This window comes from Ursus arctos, unplaced genomic scaffold, assembly GCF_023065955.2.
Source record: "Ursus arctos isolate Adak ecotype North America unplaced genomic scaffold, UrsArc2.0 scaffold_2, whole genome shotgun sequence".
In the NCBI taxonomy this organism is placed as follows: domain Eukaryota; kingdom Metazoa; phylum Chordata; class Mammalia; order Carnivora; family Ursidae; genus Ursus; species Ursus arctos.
This window is the reverse complement of record NW_026622874.1, coordinates 88854399-88875606: the sequence shown is the minus strand read 5'-3', so window position 1 is coordinate 88875606 and position 21208 is coordinate 88854399. Positions and strand designations below refer to the sequence as shown.

The 21208-nt window shown below is 39.4% G+C and overlaps 2 protein-coding genes across 3 annotated transcripts in view; one reads left to right on the top strand and one right to left on the bottom strand.

The window, feature by feature from the left end:
* Nucleotides 1–19459, bottom strand: part of ZNF713 (zinc finger protein 713) — a 38764-nt gene extending 19305 nt beyond the window's left edge. The window contains exons 1-3 of the mRNA XM_048224496.2: nucleotides 19390–19459; nucleotides 18947–19228; nucleotides 10971–11059 (exon numbers count right to left, since the gene is read on the bottom strand). Of these exons, the coding sequence (XP_048080453.1) occupies nucleotides 10971–11059; nucleotides 18947–19228; nucleotides 19390–19459 (441 nt within the window). The remainder of the gene's footprint in view (nucleotides 1–10970; nucleotides 11060–18946; nucleotides 19229–19389) is intronic.
* SEPTIN14 (septin 14) overlaps nucleotides 1–21208 on the top strand; it is a 160877-nt gene that overhangs the window by 37395 nt on the left and 102274 nt on the right. The window contains exon 4 of one of the 2 annotated variants that reach the window (XM_057315659.1): nucleotides 6746–6776. The gene's annotated coding sequence lies outside the window, so the exon portion shown is untranslated. Of the gene's footprint in view, nucleotides 1–6745; nucleotides 6777–19199; nucleotides 19508–21208 lie in introns of those variants that run through there. The other variant, XM_026515894.4, reaches the window with a different exon arrangement.

The following is a 21208-nucleotide window of genomic DNA, read 5'->3' as shown; positions in this document are numbered from 1 at the left end:
GGGAGAGGGAATGGGAGGCAGAGGGAGAAGCAGGCTCATGGCTGAGCAAAGAGCCCGATGTGGGACTAGATCCCAGGACCCTGGGATCATGACCTGAGCCAAAAGCAGATGCTTAACTGACTGAGCCACCCAGGTGTCCCAAGATTTCATTCTTCTTGATGGTTGAGTCATATTCCATAGTATATATGTATCACATCTTCTTAATTCATTCATCAGTCAGTGGACATTGGGGGTCTCTCCATAGTTTGGCTATTGTTGATAATGCTGCTATAAACATTGGGGTGCATATGTCCTTTCAAATCTATATTTTTGTATCCTTTGGGTACCTAGTAGTGCAATTGCTGGATTGCAGGGTAGTTCTATTTTTAACATGTTGAGGAACCTCCATACTGTTTTCCAGAGTGGCTGCACCAGTTTACATTCTGACCAACAGTGCAAGAGGGTTCCCCTTTCTCCGCATCCTCACCAACACCTGTTGTTTCTTGGGTTGTTAATCTTACCCATTCTGACAGGTTTTGATTTGTATTTCCCTGACAATGAGTGATGTTGAGCATATTTTTATGTGTCTGTTAGCCATTGGGATGTATTTTTTTGGAAAAGTGTCTATTCGTATCTTCTGCCCATTTCTTAACTGGATTGTTTGTTCTTTTTTTGGGGGGGGTGTTGAGTTTGATAAGTTCTTTATAGATTTTAGATACTAACCCTTTACCAGATACGTCATTTGCAAATATCTTCTCCCATTCCGTAGGCTGCCTTTTAGTTTTGTTGATTGTTTCCTTCACGGTGCAGAAGCTTTTTATCTTGATGAAGTCCCAGTAGTTCATTTTTTTGTGTTTCCCTTTCCTATGGTGATGCCGAGTAAGAAGTTGCTATGGCCAAGGTCAAAGAGGTTGCTGCCTGTGTTCTCCTCTAGGATTTTGATGGTTTCCTGTATCACATTTAGGTCCTTCATCCATTTTGAATTTATTTTAGTGTATGGTGTAAGAAAGTGGTTTTGTTTCATTCTTCTGCATGTTGCTGTCCAGTCTTCCCGACACCACTTGTTGACGATATTGTCTTTTTTCCATTGGATATTCTTTCCTGCTTTATTGAAGATTAGCTGGCCATATAGTTGTCGGTCCATTTCTGGGTACTTGTTCTCTATTCTGTTGCACTGATCTATGTGTCTGTTTTTGTGCCAGTACCACACTGTCTTGATTACAGCTTTGTAATACAGCTTGAAGTCCAGAATTATGATGCCTTCAGCTTTGAGTTTCTTTTTTAACATTACTTTGGCTATTCAGAGTCTTTTCTGGTTCCATACACATTTTAGGGTGGTTTGTTCCAGTTCTGTGAAAAATGTTGATAGTATTTTGATCAGGATTGCATTGAATGTATAGATTGCTTTGGGTAGCATAGACGTTTTTTTCACCTTTTTTATTATGTTCAATTAGCCAACATATAGTACATCATAAGTTTTTGAGATGTAGTGTTCAACGATTCATTAATTGTGTATAACACCCAGTGCTCATCACCACATGTGCCCTCCTTAATACCCATCACCCGGTTACCCCATCCCTCCACCCCCCTTCCCTCTGAAACCCTCAGTTTGTTTCCTGGAGTCCAGAGTCTCCCATGCTTTGTCTCCCTCTCTGATTTCTTCCCATTCAGTTTTCCCTCCCTTCCCCTGTGGTCCTCCGCGCTAATTTTCCACACATGAGTGAAACCATATAATTGTCTTCTCTACTTGACTTATTTCATTTAGCATAATCCCCTCTAGTTCCATCCATGTTGATGCAAATGGTGGGTATTCATCCTTTCTGATGGCTGAGTTATATTCCACTGTATATATAAACCACATATTTTAGCATAGACATTTTAACAATATTTCCTCCAATCCACAGCATGGACTGTTTTCCCATTTCTTTATGTCTTTCTCAATTTCATTATAAGTGTTCCATAGTTTTCAGAGTACATATCTTTTACCTCTTTGGTTAGGTTTATTCCTAGGTATCTTATGGTTTTGGGTATGATTGTAAATGGGATCTACTGCTTGATTTCTGTTTCTGCTGCTTCATTGTTGGTGTATAGAAATGCAACTGACTTCTTTGTATTGATTTTATATATCCTGCTATTTTACTGAATTCCTCTATCAGTTCTAGCACTTTTTTGGTGGAGTCTTTTGTGCTTTCTACATAGAGTATCATGTTCTCTGCGAAGAGTGAAAGTTTGGTTTCTTCTTGGCTGATTTGGATACCTTTTGTTTCTTTTTGTTGTCTTATTGCTGAGGTTAGGACTTCCAGTACTATGCTGAACAACAGTGGTGAGAGTGGACACCTCTGTCATATTCCTGACCTTAGGGGAAAAGCTCTCAGTTTTTCCCCATTGAGGATGATATTTGCTGTGGGTCTTTTGTATATGGCTTTTATGATGTTGAGGTATGTTCCTTCTACCCCTACTTTCTTGAGGGTTTTTATCAAGAAAGAATGCTGTATTTTGTCAAATGGTTCTTCTGCATTTATTGAGAGGATCATATGGTTCTTATCCTTTCGTTTATTAATGTGGTTTATCAAGCTGATTGACTTGCAGATGTTGAACCACCCCTGAAACCCCGGGAAAAATCGCACTTGATTATGGTGAATAATTCTTTTAATGTACTGTCGGATACTATTGCTAGTATCTTGTTGAGAATTTTTGTATCCATGTTCATCAGGGATATTGGCCTGTAATTCCCTTTTTTAGTGATGTCTTTGCTTTCAGAATCAAGGTAACAATGCTGGACTCATAGAATGGGCTTGGAAGTTTTCCTTCCATTTGTATTTTGTGAAACAGCTTCAGAGAATAGGTATTAATTATTCTTTAAATGTTTGGTAGAATTCCCCTGAGAAGCCATCTGGCTCTGGACTCTTGTTTGTTGGGAGATTTTTGATTACTGCTTCAATTTCTTTGCTGGTTATGGGTCTGTTCAGGTTTTCTATTTCTTCCTGTTTCACTTTTGGTAGTTTAAATGTTTCTAGGGATGCATCTATTTCTTCCAGATTGCCCAGGTGTTGGCATATAATTTTTTATATTATTCTCTTATAGTTGTTTGTATTTCTGCCATGTTGGGTGTGATCTCTCCTCTTTCATTCGTGATTTTATTTATTTGGGTCCTTCTCTTTTCTTTTTGATAAGTGTGGCCAGGGGTTTATCACTTTTCTTAATTCTTTCAAAGAATCAGCTCCTAGTTTCGTTGGTCTGTTCTACTCTCTTTTTTTATTTCTATATTATTTCTGCTCTAGTCTTAATTATTTCCCTTCTTCTGCTGGACTTAGGCTTTATTTCCTGTACTTTCTCTAGCTCCTTTAGGTATAAGTTTAGGTTGTGTATTTGAGACTTTTCTTGTTTCTTGAGAAAGACCTGGGTTGCTATATACTTTCCTCTCAGGACTGCCTTTGCCACATTCCAAAGGTTTTGGACGGTTGTGTCTTCATTTTCATTTGTTTCCGTGTATTTTTTAAATTTCTTCTTTAATTTCTTGATTAACCCATTCATTCTTAAGTAGGATGTTCTTTGACCTCCATGTATTTGTGGTCTTTCCACATTTTTTCTGTAGTTGACTTTAAGTTTCATAGTGGGGTGGTCTAAAATATGCCTGGTATGATTGAGGGCTGATTTGTGACCCAGTATATGATCTATTCTGGAGAATGTTCCCTGTGCACTCAAAAAGAATGTGTATTCTGCGGCTTTAGGATGAAATGCTCTGAATATGTCTGTTAAGTTCATTTGGTCCAGTGTGTTACTCAAAGCCCTTGTTTCTTTGTTGATCTTCTGCTTAGATGATCTGTCCATTGCTGTGAATAGAGTGTTGAAGTCCCCTATTATTGTATTATTATCAATGAGTTCTTTAGGCTTGTTATTAATTGATTTATATATTTGGCTGCTTCTAATTTGGGTGCATAAATATTTACAATGGTTAGATCTTCTTGTTGGATGTACCTCTTTGTTATGATATAGTGCCCTTCTGCATCTCTTATTAGTCTTTGGTTTAAAATCTAGTTTGTCTGATATAAGGATTACAACTCCAGCTTTCTTTTGATGTCCATTAGGGTGACAGATGGTTCTGTACTCCTTCAATTTCAATCTGGAGGTGACTTTGAGTATAAAATGAGTCTCCTGTAAGCAGAATAGTGATGGGTCTTTTTTTTTTTTTTTCTATCCTTTTTGAATCCCTATGTCTGTTGATTGGAGCATTTAGTCCATTTATATTCAGAGTAATTACTGATAGGTATGAATTTAGTGCCACTGTATTACCGTAAAAGTCACTGTTCTTGTAGATTTCTTTCCTCTAGTCTTTGTTGCTTTTGGTCTCTCTTGTGCTCAAAGGTTCCCCTTTAGTATTTCTTGCAGAGCTCGTTTAGCATTCTTGAACAACTTTAGTTTTTGCTTGTCTTGGAAACTCTTTCTCTCTCCTTCTATTCTGAATAGATTAACCTTGCTGGATAAAGTATTCTTGGCTGTATATTTTTCCCATTTAGCACGTTGAATATATCATGCCACTCCTTTCTGGCCTGCCAAGTGTCTGTGGACAGGTCTGCTGTTAACCTTATGTGGCTACCCATGTAGGTTAAGGACCTTTTGTCTCCAGCTGTTTTGGAATTCTCATTATCTTTATATTTTTCAAGTTTCACCATGATGTGTCTTGGTGTGGACCTGTGTTTGTTGATTTTTTAGGGGAGTTCTCTGCCTCTTGGACTTGAATGCCTGTGTCCTTCCCCAGATTAGGGAAGTTCTCAGCTGTAATTTGTTCAAATAACCCTTCTGCCCCCTTTTCCTGCTCTTCTTCTTTTGGAACGCCTATGATAGGATATTATAATGCTTTGTGGAATTGGTGAGGTCCCTAAGTCTACCTTAGTGATCTAATAGTTTTCTTTCCCTCTTCTTTTCAGCTTCATTATTTTCCATAATTTTATCTTCTAGATCACCTATTGATCCTCTTCTTCCATCCTCATTGTGATTATATCCAGTCACTTTTGCATGTCAGTTATAGCATTTTTTATTTTGGCCTGACTCTTTTTTAGGTCTTTTATCTCTTCAGCCAGGGTATCTCTTGTGTCTTCTATCCTTCTTTCAAGCCCAGCTAGTGTTCTTATGACTGTTGTTCTAAATTTTTGTTCAGCTATATTGCTTATTTCTGTTTTGAGCAAATCCTTGGCTGTGGTTTCTTCTTGATCTTTCTTTTGGGGAGAACTCCTCCATCTTGTAATTATGTCTAGGTTTCTGTCTTTTGTGTGTTATGAAAGCTTGTTATGTCTCCTGCTCCTGCGAGTAATACTGTATTAAGGGGTCCTACACTGTCCACAACCTGGTGCCTCTGGAAGTGTGTCTAGTGTATGCTGTGTGCACTCTGCTGTTGTGTTTTGGCTGCTCTTTCCTTCAGGTCAGTCCTCTACAGAGTTCCTCCTTGCGTGCAGTAGGGAGTGCCTGGATCTTCAACTAGGTGTGCTTTGATTTGTTCGTTAAGATAAGCCTGGTTAAAAACAGAAAGCCTGGTCCTATTTCCATCAGAAGTGATGCTGATGCTTTGGAGCACTCTATGATCATCAGACCTGGTACATTCAGGGGTGCCTGTGTTGGTCTTCTGAGGGAGAGGCCAGCTGCGCTGGGTCACAGTTAGACCTGCCCTTGCAAAGATGCGCCTGGGGGGAGCAGGGGGCGGGGTTTGCTGTAAGGGACTCCAGCCTCCACCAGAGGTGCTGTGTTTCTCTCTAAAGTCTGACTGTGCTGGTTGGCAGGGAGGTGGGTGGTGGAAGATGGTGCCTCCCTCTCTGCGGAGGCGAACTTGGGGCTGCCGCTGTTCAGGAGGCCCTCACAGAAAAGGGAACAATGTACTGTGTTCTAGGCTTTGGTCAGATTGCAGCTCTCAACTTGTCTCTGCCCAGCCATTGGCATGCCCGGTGTCACAGTTCTCCTGTGTTTCATCTCTGGCTGGTGATTGGGATTCAAAACTCCAAATCTTAAAGGGCTTGGCAAGGCTCTGACCTGCTCCTCTTTCCTGGAGGAGAGCCTCACAGTGCACCTGGCACTGTTCTGTCCCAGAAAAGCAGGTGCATGACGTATGCACAGTGGCTGGAGTCTGTCGTGATGCACAGCGAAAGCTGTGACCAGGTCTGCCTGTGCCTCTGTCCCTGCTAATGAACGGTTGCTCAATGGCTCCCTGCAGGCCCTTTGTCCTTAGAGAGGCAAAATACCCTCTTCCAAATGTACTCCAGGAAGGGGAGTGATCTCTTCCGGTGCAACCCAGGGGATCCCCTCACCATGGTGTATTGTGCGAACCCCCCTCTCTCCCTGACTTTGTTCCACAAAAAGGGTTCCCTCCCCTTTGTGGCTTTTCTCTCCCCCAATTCATGGCTCTGAACCTCGCACCTCCCATGTTCGCTCCCTCCAATTGTGCAGATTGTTTTCTTAAACCGCAGATTGATTTCCTAATTGTTCAAAATGATTTGATCTAGCTGTGTTCAAGGGACAAGACAAGCTCAGGGTCCCCCTCCTACTCCACCATCTTAAACTTCTTTCAGATTGCATTCCTTTTTATGGCCAAATAGTATTCCATGTGTACACACACACACACACACACACACACGCACGCACTGTATTCTCCTAAATCCATTCATCCACTGATGGACATTCAGGTTAATTCCATATCTTGGCTATTATAAACGATGCTGCAAAGAACATAGGGGTGCATATATCTTTATGAATTTCTGTTTTTGTTTTCTTCATATAGATACCCAGAAGAGGAATTGCTGGATTGTAAGGTAGTTCTATTTTTAATCTTTTAAGCAAACTCCATACTGTTTTCCACAGTGGCTGCACTAATTTACATTCCCACCAACAGTCTCCCCAAGAGCTCTACAGCCTTGCCAACACTTGTTAATTTTTGTCTTTTTGGTAATAGTCATTCTGACAGGTGTGAGGTAATATCTCATTGTGGTTTTGGCTTGCATTTCCCTGATGATTAGTGACGCCGAGCATCTTCTCATTGGCCTTCTGTATGTCTCCTTTGGAAAAATGTCTATTCATATCCTCTGCTCATTTTTTAAATCAGATTGCTTGTTTTTTTGTTCCTGACCTACATGAGTTCTTTATATGTTCGGGTCATTAACCCCTTATCTGATATGTGATTGCAAATATCTTCTCCCATTCAGTAGGTTCCTTTTTTATTTTGTTGATGGTTTCTTTCCCTGTGCAGAAGCTTTTTAGTTTGGTGGAGTCCCATTTGTTTATCTTTGCTTTTGTAGCCATTGCTTCTGGAGTCAGATCCCAAAAAATATCACTAAGACCGATGCTGAGGAGCTTACCACCTTTGTTTTCTTCTAGGAGTTTTATGGTGTCTGGTCTTACACCTTCCATTTTTTTCTTATAAAATTTTAAAAAAGATTTTATTTATTTATCTGAGAGAGAGAGTGAGAGAAAGAGAGAGTGAGAGAGTGAGCACTAGCGCTGGTAGGGGCAGAGGGAAAGGGAGAAGCACACTCTCCTGCTGAGCAGTGAGCCCTACATGGGGCTCGATCCCAGGACTCTGGGATCATGACCTGAGGCAAAGGCAGATGCTTAAATGACTGAGCCACCTCGGCGCCCCTCTTACAAAATTTTTATGGCTTAATTTTTCACATTTAAATCTTGATCCATGTGAAGACTATCCTAGTGTATTGTATGAGTTATGGATTCAACTTTAACTTTTGCCAGATGGCTCCCCAGAAATGTGAACATCAATTACTGAATAAACTACCTTTTTACCACTGATATGAGATGCCATCTGTGTAATATGCCAGTTCCTGTTTGTTCAACAAATATTCAGTACTTCCTCTGAGACAATCATGGTGCTTGAGATATACCAGCAGGGGGAAAAAGACTAAAATTCCCCACCCTTATGAAACTTACATTCTATCAGGACAAAAAACATGATAACTGGGTAAATTACACATTATGTTAGAAGATAAAAGAAGAGTAGAGAAAGAGGGTCTGACAATGTGAGGGGTTAGGCAGTTGCAACTTTACATAGGGTGGTCAGGAAAGATGTCACTGGAGAGGTGACATTTGAAAAAAGACTTGCAAAGTTAGCAGTACAAAGGTCCTAAGGCAACACTGTGACATGTTCAAGGAAGAAGAATGTAGCCACTGTGGCTAGAGTGGAATGAGCAAGGGGTAGAAAAGCAAATGATGCAGGTAGAGGGGTAACAGGCCCAGGTTCCGTAGGACTGTTTAGGCCACCATGAAGACTTTGGCTTTCACTCTGAGTGAAATGGGAGCCATGCATTCTGAGCGAGCAGTGAGTGACATGATCTGATTTACCATTACCCTGCCATTTCTTGGGCTACATCTTTTTTGAAATCACCTTTTTTCTTCCTTTGCCTTTACCACTCTTGCTAATCTCTGCTGTTTCCCAAAACAAAGCCGTCAAAAACCCACCTGTTTTTCTCCACCTTCTAGTTTTAAGCTATTATTTTCTATCATATACAATATGGCAGTAGCTTGCTCAGTGGATTTCTCCTCCTTCCTTTCTTGCTGCTCACAAATTCACTTTTCATATACCACACACCTGGGTGACTTTTTTTTTTAAGACTTTATTTATTTATTTGAGAGAGAGAGCAGGAGGGAGAGGGAGAGAGAATCTGAAGCAGAATCCATCTGAGCACAGAGCCCAATGAGGGCCTTGATCACACGACCACAAGATCACGATCTGAGCCAAAACCAAGTCGAACACTTAATCAGCTAAGTAACCTACACACCCCATACCTGCGTGATTTTTAAAGTAGAATTCAGTTAATTATTATTTTACTCTCCTGCTTAACTGCCTTCCAAGGCTTTCTACTGCATTTAGAATAAAACCCAAGCTTTTCTTCATGGCCACAAGGCCCTGTGTACTTAGGCCCTGCATACTTCCCCAAGCTTATCTCAAGTCATTCTCTCCCTCCCTCCATTCCAACAATGGTGGCCTTTTAACTTCTTAAATATACCCATGGTTTTTACACATGATGTTTACCACATGCCTAAAATGCTTTTTTTTTCCCACTTAGTTTTTATAACGCTTATATATCCTTCTCATCTCACCTTAACTTTTACTTCCCTAGAGAATTCCTTCCCCAATTCCCTAAGGCACAATCACAGCACCTTATTCTTATTTTGTGTAATAAATACCTTAATTTGAATTTTTTACTATATTTGCTAAGTGACTGTTTCTGTTACACTATAGCAACTTGGATTTAGGAATATCTGTTTTGCTTACTGATGTGTATCTGAGGCCAAGCACAATTTCTGGCACATTGTAGCTGCTCAAAAAATACTTGTTGAATGAACCATTTTCTTTTTTTAGTAATAAGTGGTTCTGGAGAATTAAAGCAAACTCCTTTGGCTAGAATGCCAAGAAGCAGATATATCACTTTAGTTCTTGATGTCTTTCTAGTCCTGTCTGTGGGGAGCCTTATAATTAAGGGTAAACTGAATAAATCTATTCCCTGCAACCCAAAGATCCCAAAGCAGTAACATACTGCTCAACTCCAGCTGACAGTCTCCTTATTGTCCCTGCTCTTGCGTAAGTTTTATTTCCTGTCTGCAATGGCCTTGTCTTCTTTAATCTTCAAGTCTAACCAATATCAGCACAAATTCAAACTCCACCTTCTTTATGAAGTCTACCATCATCCTTCTAGTCTCAATCAGATTTCTCCTTTCTCTGAGTACCTCTTGTATTTGTTGTATTTTGTTTTCTTAGTAGCATCCAACATTACACTTTTTGAATGTTGTCTAGTTTAGGTGTGTAAAAATCTCCTCCGATGAGTTTATTGGCTATCTACAGATAATGTTTATCTCATACAATTTGGAACAAGAGAAGTCCTCCTGTCTGAAGCAATTGATACTGGTATCTGGTGTGTTATGCTAAAAAGCTGGTTAAAGTTGAGATCCATAGAAGATATCTTAAACATTTTAATTTGAAATATATAATTGTATATTCATGTGCTCATCTTTTGGTGTGAAACTAAGCCTTTTCTGAGAGTGATTTTAATGACTGAGCGTCCATACCCATAATGCATCAGTTTCTGTTTCATTAAAATGCAACAAGCAAGTGACACTTGGGAAATATTACAGGTGCAGAATCCTCTAAGATTTTTATGATTTTCCTTCAGTGTGTTACAGTTTGCTCGCACATAATTTGATGGCAATTTTTTAAAAAGCGACTGGTATTTATAAGGTCTTTCCAAAGCATTCAACTGGGTTTTACAGGAACAATGCCATGTCATAGTTATACCTCTTCAGTTTACATAATACTTTTTAAAAAATATTTTATTTATTTGAAAGAGAGAATGAGAGAGAGAGAGAACAGGAGTGGGGGCAAGGAGAGAGGGACAAGCAGACTCCTCCAGGGAGCCTGATGTGGGGCTCAATCCCAGGACCCCGAGATCACAACCTGAGCTGAAGCCAGACGCCCAACTGACTGAGCCACCAAGGTGCCCCAGTTTACATAATACTTATTCAAATTATAGAACAGTAACAACAGGCTTAAACAGGTTTTGCAAGAGGTACAACAGATTCTTGATAAACATCAACTCCTGGCAGATGTCCTCAGGCCTGTTTAGTAATGCCATCAGCTCCAAGCAGTCATTGTGACCTGGGCAACATTTGATTGTCTACCGAGAGAACAGCAAGTGCTGTTTCAAGTCTGCTGAGTTGTTTAAGTGATGAGTGATTAAAAGATGGTCTTTAGTTTCTTTTTCTTTTCTTTTCTTTTCTTTTTTTTTTTTACAATATCTAGCACAGACATGAGCCCATGATCTGCTAAAAATGCTGGAAGGAGAAAAGAGCTATAAAGGGTGAATGGGAAACATCCTATAGAAATTATTATCTGTCCCAAGAGCCTAAAGGGCTCTGGATTCACTTCTGAGAACTGAAAAATAAAACCGCCCATATTCTTAGAACTATAACAGCATTTCAGAGGAGAGTAAAACTGAACTTACCTGAGACCTGACTATCTGTGATCCATCATTCATTTCTTTTTCCTCCATGTTCTCCCCTTGGGAAAGTATAGCATTGTAAGAGGGCATAACTGGGAAAAAGAAAACAGAAGCATTTGGTAAGTACATGATAAGAATAATGAAACTAACTCTTGGAATTTCTGCTTCCTATTAGAATGGCAGACAGTTTAGAGAGAAGCCCTCTAAGACATAAGCTTAAAGGCTGGATAACTTACTGAGGAATTCAATGTAAGACTTTCTCTTTCTCTTATCATGGCATATGGGAAGCTCAAGAATGCTCAGTGGTTTTTAGCCCTGATTACACACTTGGGGGATTTTTTAAAAATGCTCAGCCCCTATTCCCAGAGATTTGTTTTTTTGTTTTTGTTTTTTTTTTAATTTTTATTTAAATTCTAATTATTTAACATATAGTGTGATATTGGTTTCAGGAGTAGAATTCAGTGATTCATCACTTACATACAACACCCAGTGCTCATCATAACCAGTGCTCTCCTTAATATCAATCACCCATCTAGCACAGAGATTTGGATAAATCCAATATTATCCAAATTGGTCTGGGGTGGGCCTGGGAAACAGCATTTTAAATTCTAAAGTCTCCAAGTGATTCTGAGTAGGAAATGAGAACCACTGAGATGAGATGATACAGAAAACATATGTTGAGGGCCTAATCTTATTCTTTAAGGGGATAAATTCATCCCCAAACTCAAAACTCCAGAGATCTTCTCTCCTTCAGTCTTTCTAAGGTGATCTAATACACAAAGGAGATTTCACTCTTCTCATTTTTCAGAATGTTCACCTTCTTTTTTGAGTACCTGGATTCAGGCCTCCACCCGGATTACTACACTTCTTTGCAGTTCTTAAGTTGTAATGTCATCAAAGCTTTGCTCTCTTCTAGAAGGACAGTCGGTCCTTACGTGTGCCATGTGTGGTATATCTCCCCTGCCCCTCCTCTAGAGACAATACCTACTCTTCCTTCAGGTCTCAGGTTAAATCAAGGAAGATTCTGGTATCACAGACCAAGTGAGGTCCCTTATTTACACCTTCCTGTTTTTGCTAGCACTTTTTACCACTGTAATTATTTGTAGTCGTCATCTTTATTTATAACTCCCCACTGTGTGGTGTTAACCTCCATGAGGGCAGGAACCTGTGCCCTCTTATTTACTACTCTACTTCTAATTCTCTCAGTATGTGGCTCATAGTAGCTACTCAATAATATTTGCTAAGTGAGTAAATGAAAGGATTCTGGTGTTTACTCTTCTATTTTTTAACTGTTTATTTTGAACCAATTTTATTTTATTTTATTTATTTTTTTTTATAATGATTTTTTATTATATTATGTTAGTCACCATACAGTACATCCCCGGTTTTCGATGTAAGGCTCGATGATTCATTAGTTGTGTATAACACCCAGTGCACCATGCAATATGTGCCCTCCTTACTACCCATCACCGGTCTATCCCATTCCCCCACCCCCCTCCCCTCTGTAGCCCTCAGTTTGTATTTTGAACCAATTTTAGACTGAGAGTAAAGTTGCAAAGGCAGTACACAATTCCCACATACCATTCACTCCACTTGTCCTAATGTTAATGTTTTATATGACCAGGGTACAATGATCAAAACCAGGAATTTTAAATTGGTACAATACTATTAATTCAAACCATTCAAAATTTACCAGCTTCTCCACTAATATTTTTTCTTTGATCCAGGATCTCACACGGCGTTTCGTCGCTTCCCCCCCACCCCTTGTCTTCTCCAATCTATACGTTCCTCAGCCTTTCTGTCTTTCATGAGCTTACTACTTTTGAAGAGTACTAATGAATTATTTTGCAGGGTCCCTTTATTTGGGTTTGTCTGATGTTTTCTCATCATTGCAAAGAAGTTAAGTATTCTTAGTGCATCATATTAATGGGTTTATGATGCTGATATGCCTCATGAATGATAATGTTAACCTTTATCGCTGGATTAAGGTGATGTTTACCCCATTTGTCTACTGTAAAGCTACCATCTTTCCCTTTGTAGGTAATAAATATCTTTGGGGAGATACTTTATACAATTATCCGGATTCTTCTCAAACCCACTAATTTTATTTTATTTTTATAGCTTGCCTGAAGTTTTATTTATTTAGAAAATTTTTTAAGTTAACCTATAGTGTAATATTGGTTTCTGGAGTAGAATTCAGTGATTTATCACTTACATACAACACCCAGTGCTTCTCGCAATAAGTGCCTTCTTTAATACCCATCACCCATCCAACCCATCCCCTACCCACACCCCTCCATCAACCCTCAGTTTGTTATCTGTCTTTAAGAGTCACTTATGGCTTGCTTCCCTCTCTCCTTTTTTCCTTTTCCCCCTTCCCATATGTTCATCTGTTTTCTTAAATTCCACATGAGTGAGATCATATGGTACTTGTCCTTCTCTGACTTATTTCACTTAGCATAATACACTCTAGCTCCAATGCCACATCATTGCAAATGGCAAGATTTCATTCTTTTTGATGGCTGAGTCATATTCCATCACAGTATATATATACCACATCTTCTTTATCCAGTCATCAGTTGATGGACATTTGGGCTCTCTCCATAGTTTGGCTTTTGTAGATAATGCTGTAGACATCGGGGTGCATGTACCCCTTCAAATCTGTATTTTTGTATCCTTTGGGTAAATACCTAGTAGTGCAATTGCTAAGTCATATCTAGAAAATGTTGCTACAGTTAATGTCAGAGACATTACTGCCTATGCTCTCTAATAGGATTTTTTATGGTTTTAGGTCTCACAATTAGGTCTTTAATCCATTTTAAATTTATATTTGTATATGGTATAAGAAAGTGGTCTAGTTTCATTCTCTTGCACATAGCTGTCCAGTTTTCCCAATACCATTTGCTGAAGAGACTGCATGACGCTAATTTTCTAATGATATTTAGAGTTTTGTTTTCTGTCCCGAAGTGATATACACAATATTGTCAATTAAAATCCACATTTCAAAAAAGAAAATTATATATGATAATGATATATATATATGTGAATATAATATATACACCATATTATAATATGTGTGTATATTTGCATAGAAAAAGACTGCAAGCACATATATCCCCAAAAAAGTAACTGGTTATCTCTGGGTGATGGTAGGATTTTCTTTCTGCTTCTCTAGATCTACAAAAAATTTTGTTTTAATATTTGTCCGAAAATAAAATGAAGATATTTCCAAGCTAGAGAAGGGGTGTGGAGAGAGATCACTCTGGCTACGGTGTGAAGAAAATACTGGACTCAAGTTAAGGACTAGTTCAATGAGTGTAGCAGTAGTCAAACTGAGAGAGGATAGTGGCTTGAATCAAGATAGTGGAAGTGAAGATGGAGCATTCACTACATATTTAAGGGGATAAATTTACCAGGATTTGACTTTAATTGAAGAGAGAGACTAAGGGAAAGAAAGAGAGGTCAGGAATGGCATTCAGGTTTCAGGCTTGCTGGTGCTATTCACTGAGATAGGGATTTTAATAGAGTTAAGAATAATATGTAACATATAAGTATGGCTACCACGTGCTATTATGTTCTAAATGTTTTCAGAATATTCACTCACTTAATCCTCACAACAAACCCATGAGGTAAGTACTATCATTATTAGTTTTGCAGATGAGGAAAGTAAACCATAGAAAGGTTGATTAACTTAACACAACCAAACTCACACAGCTAGTAAGTTGTGGAGCTGGGAATCCAACCCAATCAGTTTGGCGATAGAGGTGGTATTCATACATACTTCACTCTGTTGCAAATATATGACAAGAGGCTTAAGAGAGAATTAGTTTTGGACATGTTAGGTTTAAGAAATCTGAGAGACATCTGCCTGGGGATGTCCAGTAAGGTGGTTGGGTACGTATGGGGTTATGTAGCTCAGAAGAGATGTTCAGTGAAACCATGGCGGTGGGTAAAGCTGAAGGAAGCCACCTGAGAGTAAACAGAAGAGAATAAATACAAATACTAACGAATGGACCAAACTGTATTACAAGGGAATGACATAACCACACTGCAGGAAGTGGCAAAGAAAATACAAACTCAAATACCTTTGGGAAACACTATCTTGGCTGGATACTATATAACTAAAGACAAAGAGAACTCTACATAAATGCTGTAATCAGTTAATAAATGTCTTTCTCACAGGGATATGAGTTAATTCTGAAACTATGCATACACTAAAATTGAACAAATAAGTAAATATATTGTGGATACTAAGAGTCAACAATTTTTTACTGTTGAAGAAAGAAGTTACCAATGAGGAAAGGAGGAAGACTAAAATGAGCCCTGAGGTACTGGATTGGGATCAGAGGTGTCAATATGAACTAATGGGATTTAATACATAGATGAACACAATAGAAGTATATATGTGTATGATTAACGTGCATTGGTATATATCTCTCCTATCTCTGCCAGAAGGCCTAGGAGCAATGATACCCCACTCGCAATGAGCACACCTACACCCAGATCTTTGTTTCTAAGCATTTCTCCAATAAAAGGAACTCAGGCTCTTAGGACAGGTAGTTGATTTCCAGGGCTGGGAAGAGGGCCTGCTTGCTTGCTTGCTTCTTTTTCTTCCTTCCTTCCTTCCTTCCTTCTTTCCTTCCTTCCTTCCTTCCTTCCTTCCTTCCTTCCTTCCTTCCTTTTTCTTTCATTCTTTTTCTTCCTCTCTCTCTCTCCCCTCCTCCCTCCCTCCCCCTTCCTTCTCTCTCTCTTTCCTTCCTTCCTACCCCTTTCTTTCTTTCCCTTGCTTCCTTCCTCTTTCCTTCTTTTTCTTTCTTTTTTTCTTTCTTTTCTTTCTTTCTTTCTTTCTTTCTTTCTTTCCTTCCTTCCTTCCTTCCTTCCTTCCTTCCTTCCTTCCTTCCTTCTTTCCTTCTTTCTTTCCACTGTTATAGACAACAGCAAACATTGTACAGTTTTGGCATAATTTTGTCTGATTATTTCTTTAGGATAAATTCCTAGAGGTAGAACTGCTGGATCAAAATGAAGGTAAAACACTATTGAGGAAGGTTGTATCATTTTACTAATTCATCAACAATATATAAGAATGACCATTAGCCAAGAATAATAAGCATTATTCTTTTAAAATATAATACATAGATAGTATATAATTGCTGCTTTAATATGTAATTCTTAGATAACATGGGAGGCAGAACTTTTATATTTTTAGCTTTCATATTTCATCTTTTATAAATTACCCTTTGTGTCATTTGTCCACCTTTCTACCATTTTGCCTTTTTCTTATTGATTTGTAAGAATTCCTTATTACAAAGTATATTGTGCAGGAAAGGATTAACTGAGTGGTCTAGGTGGTCCAAACCTGGTCTGGTTCCTGAGAGATAAGCTATAATGCCTTGCAACATCCTGCCTGTTAAGAGTGTCGCTGTTTACCTGAGGCTTTTGGACAGGTCAGAAAGTTTATGCTAAGATAGGATTTATGGTGGGATTCTTGGGCCATGTGGTATTAACTTGACCTCCGGAAGGACTGGAGACTGAAGGACCAGTAACACAGGTGGTTAGCTATGCCTACATGACCAATTTCCAATAAATACTCTGAATGCCAAAGTTTAGATGAAATTCCCTGGTTGGCAATACTGCATATGTGTTATTACACATCACTTCTGGGAGAATTAAACACTATCTGAGTGCCTCATTGAGAGGAGACAACCAGAAGCTTTGTACCTGGTCTCTCCTGGACTCTGCTCTACCTGCTTTTTTTGTTGCTGATTTTAAGCTGTATCTTTCCACTGTAATACTCATGCTACTGTAAGTATAACATTTTGCTGAGTTCTATGAGTCCTTTTAGCAAATCACTGAGCCTGAGGGTGGTCTTGGGGACCCCTGAACACAGACGGTAAAGGGCAACTCCCCTGTGATAACATAAATAACAAATGTAGTCTCCATGTTATCATTTGTCTTTTATTCTTTGCTGCTTTTTTTAAAAAGAAGTTAATTTAAAAATTTTATGCATCATAAAATGTTTTTTTCTCCCCTGTGTAGCTCCTAAGTGTATGTAAGGGTTTTGTTTTGTTTTTTCCTTATACAGGTTATAGATGTTCACAACTTTTTACACATTCTACATGGAAGCATAAGTACACAAAATTTGGGAGTATATGAGTAAGACTGAGTGACCTTCAACCCCTCTTCTATTCTACTTCCTGCCCTGGAAGTAATTCACCATCAGTCATTTGGGTACATCCTTTTTCTGGCACGTATGAACGTATATAATATAACACATCCCTACTTAACATAACTCACACCATACTATGTGCCACTGTTCTGCAGCATCTTTTATTTCCTAAATATATTAGAGAGCTTTCCTTGTTTGTTAACTTCAAAATAAACTAGCTTATTTTATTGTAGTACGGTATTCTACCGTATGGATCTATCACAATATATTTAACCATATCCCTAGTGAATATTTAAGCTGTACCCATTACTCACAATGGCAAATAATATTGTAGTAAACATCTTCTTACACACCTCCTTGTGTACCTGTGCAAGTATTTCTGCAAGACTGATTCCAGAATGAAATTTCTGAGCCAGAGTGAGCTCATTTAACATTTTGGTAAGTATTGTCAAATTGTCATTCAAAGTGTCTTCCTCAGTCTTACAACTGGTGCCCTTCCCTGGGCACTTTCCTCAACGCCTTGTATATATTGCCAGGCTACTGGGTGAAAAATATCTTTGTCTTCATTTGCATTCTGTGGTTACCTAGGAGGTTAAGCATTAAAAAAAATTTTGTGTGTGTGTTTTGGTTACCTGTATTTCTTCTATAAATTTCCTATGCATATCCTTTGCCCGTTTTTCTTTTTTCTCTCCTTCTCTCTTTCTCTCTCTCTCTTTTTTTTTTTTGCTATTAACAGAGGCTCTTTACATATTATGGACATTAATCATTTGTCTCTTACACATGTTGCAAATATTTTCATGCGTCTTGTTTTTAGCCCTTTGTTCTTTTTGAATACAGAAATTTAAACTGTTGACATAACCAAATTAATGGATTTTTCCCAGAGGTTTTGTGTCATGTTTAAGTAGCTTGGTATGGCTACAGCATGACGTGCAAGGGTGGTAAGCAAAACAGTATGCAATATTAAGATCATAAAGGTCTTTGAGGGCACTTCTAAGGAAGTAGACTATTACCCTGATTGCAACAGGGAAACGTGTAAAAGTTTGCAACAACACAGTGACTTTCAACAAACATTCCTCATTTAATAACTGTTTACTGAGCACCTATTAAGTACCATGATCAAATCTGTCTCTTAGAGAATTGTAATTTTTGTATCTTTACATTTTTTACAATTTCAAATACATCGAAAGAAATAGATCATTATGTCAAAGGACATAATTAAGGGGGATTTGTTCTGCCCCATGTTAAAACGTATTTTGAATTAAAACAAAATGGTATCAGGGCAGAAACTGTCAGAGCAGTGAAAGAAATTGTCTGGAAACAGATCCCAGTGTGCAGAATATACACGCCTGCAGAATATAAGTGTCATTTTAATTCAGTGGGAAAATTATTCAGTACCTAACAGCAGGACAACTGGGAAAAAGATTCCTACCTAATAACTTAAAACAAAATTAATACCCAACAAAATATAGGTAGAAATGTAAAAAAGACATTTTAAAAAATCCCTTAAAAGCAGTAGAAAAAAATAAAGGTCGATGTTTTAATGATCTTGAGATGGGGAAAGGCTTTCCAAAAATGATACCCACCCTTGCTCACACAAAAATCAATTGCAGAAGATACCAGAGAAAATATGTTTATAATCTTGGGATGGGGAGGCCTTTCTACCAGAGAAGGGGTGCGGGTCTCCGGGAAGGCTGAGGGCGCTGCTGGGGGACTCCGGGTCCAACGCGAGCGGCGACCGCGACCCGAGCACCCTCGGGCCGCCACCCGCCCTTCCCCCTCGCCCGCCTCCCGGCCCGCGGCGCGCCGCACTCACCAGCCTCCACAAACAAAGGGCGCTCTGGGCGGCTCCGCCCCCTGACGCCGCCGCCGCCGCCGCCGCCGCCGCCGCCCGGCCCGACCGAGGCGGGACAGGGTGATGAGGGCCCTACTGCCTGAGCCAATGACGCCCAGCGGCGGGGCCCCTGGGGCTGGACCAGCCGCCCGCGCCCTCTGGGCTCTGGCGGAAGCTTTCCAGCGATGGCGACCGCGCCGCGCTGGCTTAGGCTCCCCGATACGCATGCGCCAGCGGCAACCGAGGCGGACCGCTTCCCACATGCTGGACTCGGAACTCCCACACGCTCGCCCGACGGCTCTCACTGGAGCGGCGCTCCCCGGGAAGGCTTGGACCTCCGCCCCAGCCCTCGTAGAATTTCGCTTACGGGAGGCAGGGGTGGGGGGCCGAGTAGGGCCGAGGGCCCTCCCATAGCCCCTACCAACCAGAATATCGGACTGCCGCCTTCCCGCCCGCGTAGCGGCTGCATCCGGAGGAGGCGACAACAGAAGTCATGGCCCTCCTGAGTCCTGGGATACCAGTTTCCCGCCCCTTTTTTGTGTGGTGAGACGCAAATTATAATGATAATGAAGGAATACAGTTTTCTTTTTTTGGTAATACGGGTCTACTGATGAGAACAATGAGATTCTTTTAACAGGGGATAACATTTTGTTGCATTTTCAAAATGTTCTCCGTCACCGAAATCGATCGCAGTGGTTGATCTGTTCATGCTAATCTATTTCATCCTTGAAAACTTTTTGAATAGATAGGTACTGTCAAATACTGACCTTCGCAAGGCTATGATTTAAACTGAACATATTCATTGCTTGGAAGGCATTTATAGACTCCCCTAATTTTTTCTCTTTATATTTGCTTTAGCCTGTCAAAAATGGCAGATTAATCACTTCTAAAGGAAGATTGGGTGGCAGCTCCTCTACTGCACGGTTAAATGGACTGTGAAATACAGAAAGCTCCTTTGCACGTGCATAAAGCCTTTTTTAAAATTAAGTGAAATTAAAGTTTAATTTCACTAGAGTTAATATTGGTTTACATTAGTTTCAGATGTAAAATACATTGATTCAATAATTCCATATATTACTCAGTGCTTATCCTGAGAAGTGTATTCTTATCCTCTTTACCTATTTCACCCATCCCCCCACTCACCTCCCATCTGGTAACCATATTTCTTGGTTTGTCTCTTGCTCCCCCCCTTTGCTCATTTGTTTTGTTTCTTAAATTCCACATATGAATGAAATTATATTGTATTTACCTTTCTCTGACTGACTTGTATATATACACACACATACATATACATATATACATAGTACTTTATTCATTCATCAATCATGGACACTTGGGCTGTTTCCATATTTGGCTATTGTAGATAAAGCCGCTAGAAACATAGGGGTGCATGTCTCCACTTGAATTAGAGTTTTTTATTATTTGAGTAAATACCCATTAGTGTCATTGCTTGATTGTTAGGTAGTTCTGTTTTTAACTTTTTGAGGAACCTCCATACTGTTTTCCATAGTGGTTTCACCAGTTTGCATTCCCCCCAGCAGTGCAAGAGGGTTCCTTTTTCTCCACATCCTCCCCAATACTTGTTTCTTATGGTTTATATTTTAGCCATTCTGCCAGGTATGAGGTGATATCTCATTGTAGTTTTGATTTGTATTTCCCTAATGATGAGTGATGTTGAGCGTCTTTTCATATGCCTGTTGGCCATCTGGATGTCTTCTTTGAAGAAATGTCTATTCATGTCTTCTGCCCATTTTTAAATTGGATTATTATTATTTTTTTTTTGGTTTTGAGTTATATAAATTCTTTGTATATTTTGGATACTAATCTTTCATCAGATATGTTATTTGCAAATTCCTTCTCCCATTCAGTAGGTTACTTTCTAGTTTTGTTGATTGTTTCTTTCACTGTGCAGAAGCTTTTTATTTTGATGTAGACCCAATAGTTTATTTTTACTTTTGTTTCCCTTGCTTCAGGAGACATACCTGGAAAAATGTTGCTACAGCCAATGTCAGAGAAATTACTGCCTGTGCTCTCTTCTAGGCTTTTTATGGTTTCAGGTCTCACATTTAGGTCTTTCATCCATGTTGAACTTATTTTTGTCATGTTGTAAGAAAGTGATTTGCATGTGGCTGTCCAATTTTCCCAACACCATTTGTTGATGGGACTGTCTTTTTCCCATTGGATATTCTTTCCTGCTTTGTCAAAGATAAGTTGACCATACAATTGTGGGTTTATTTCTAGCTT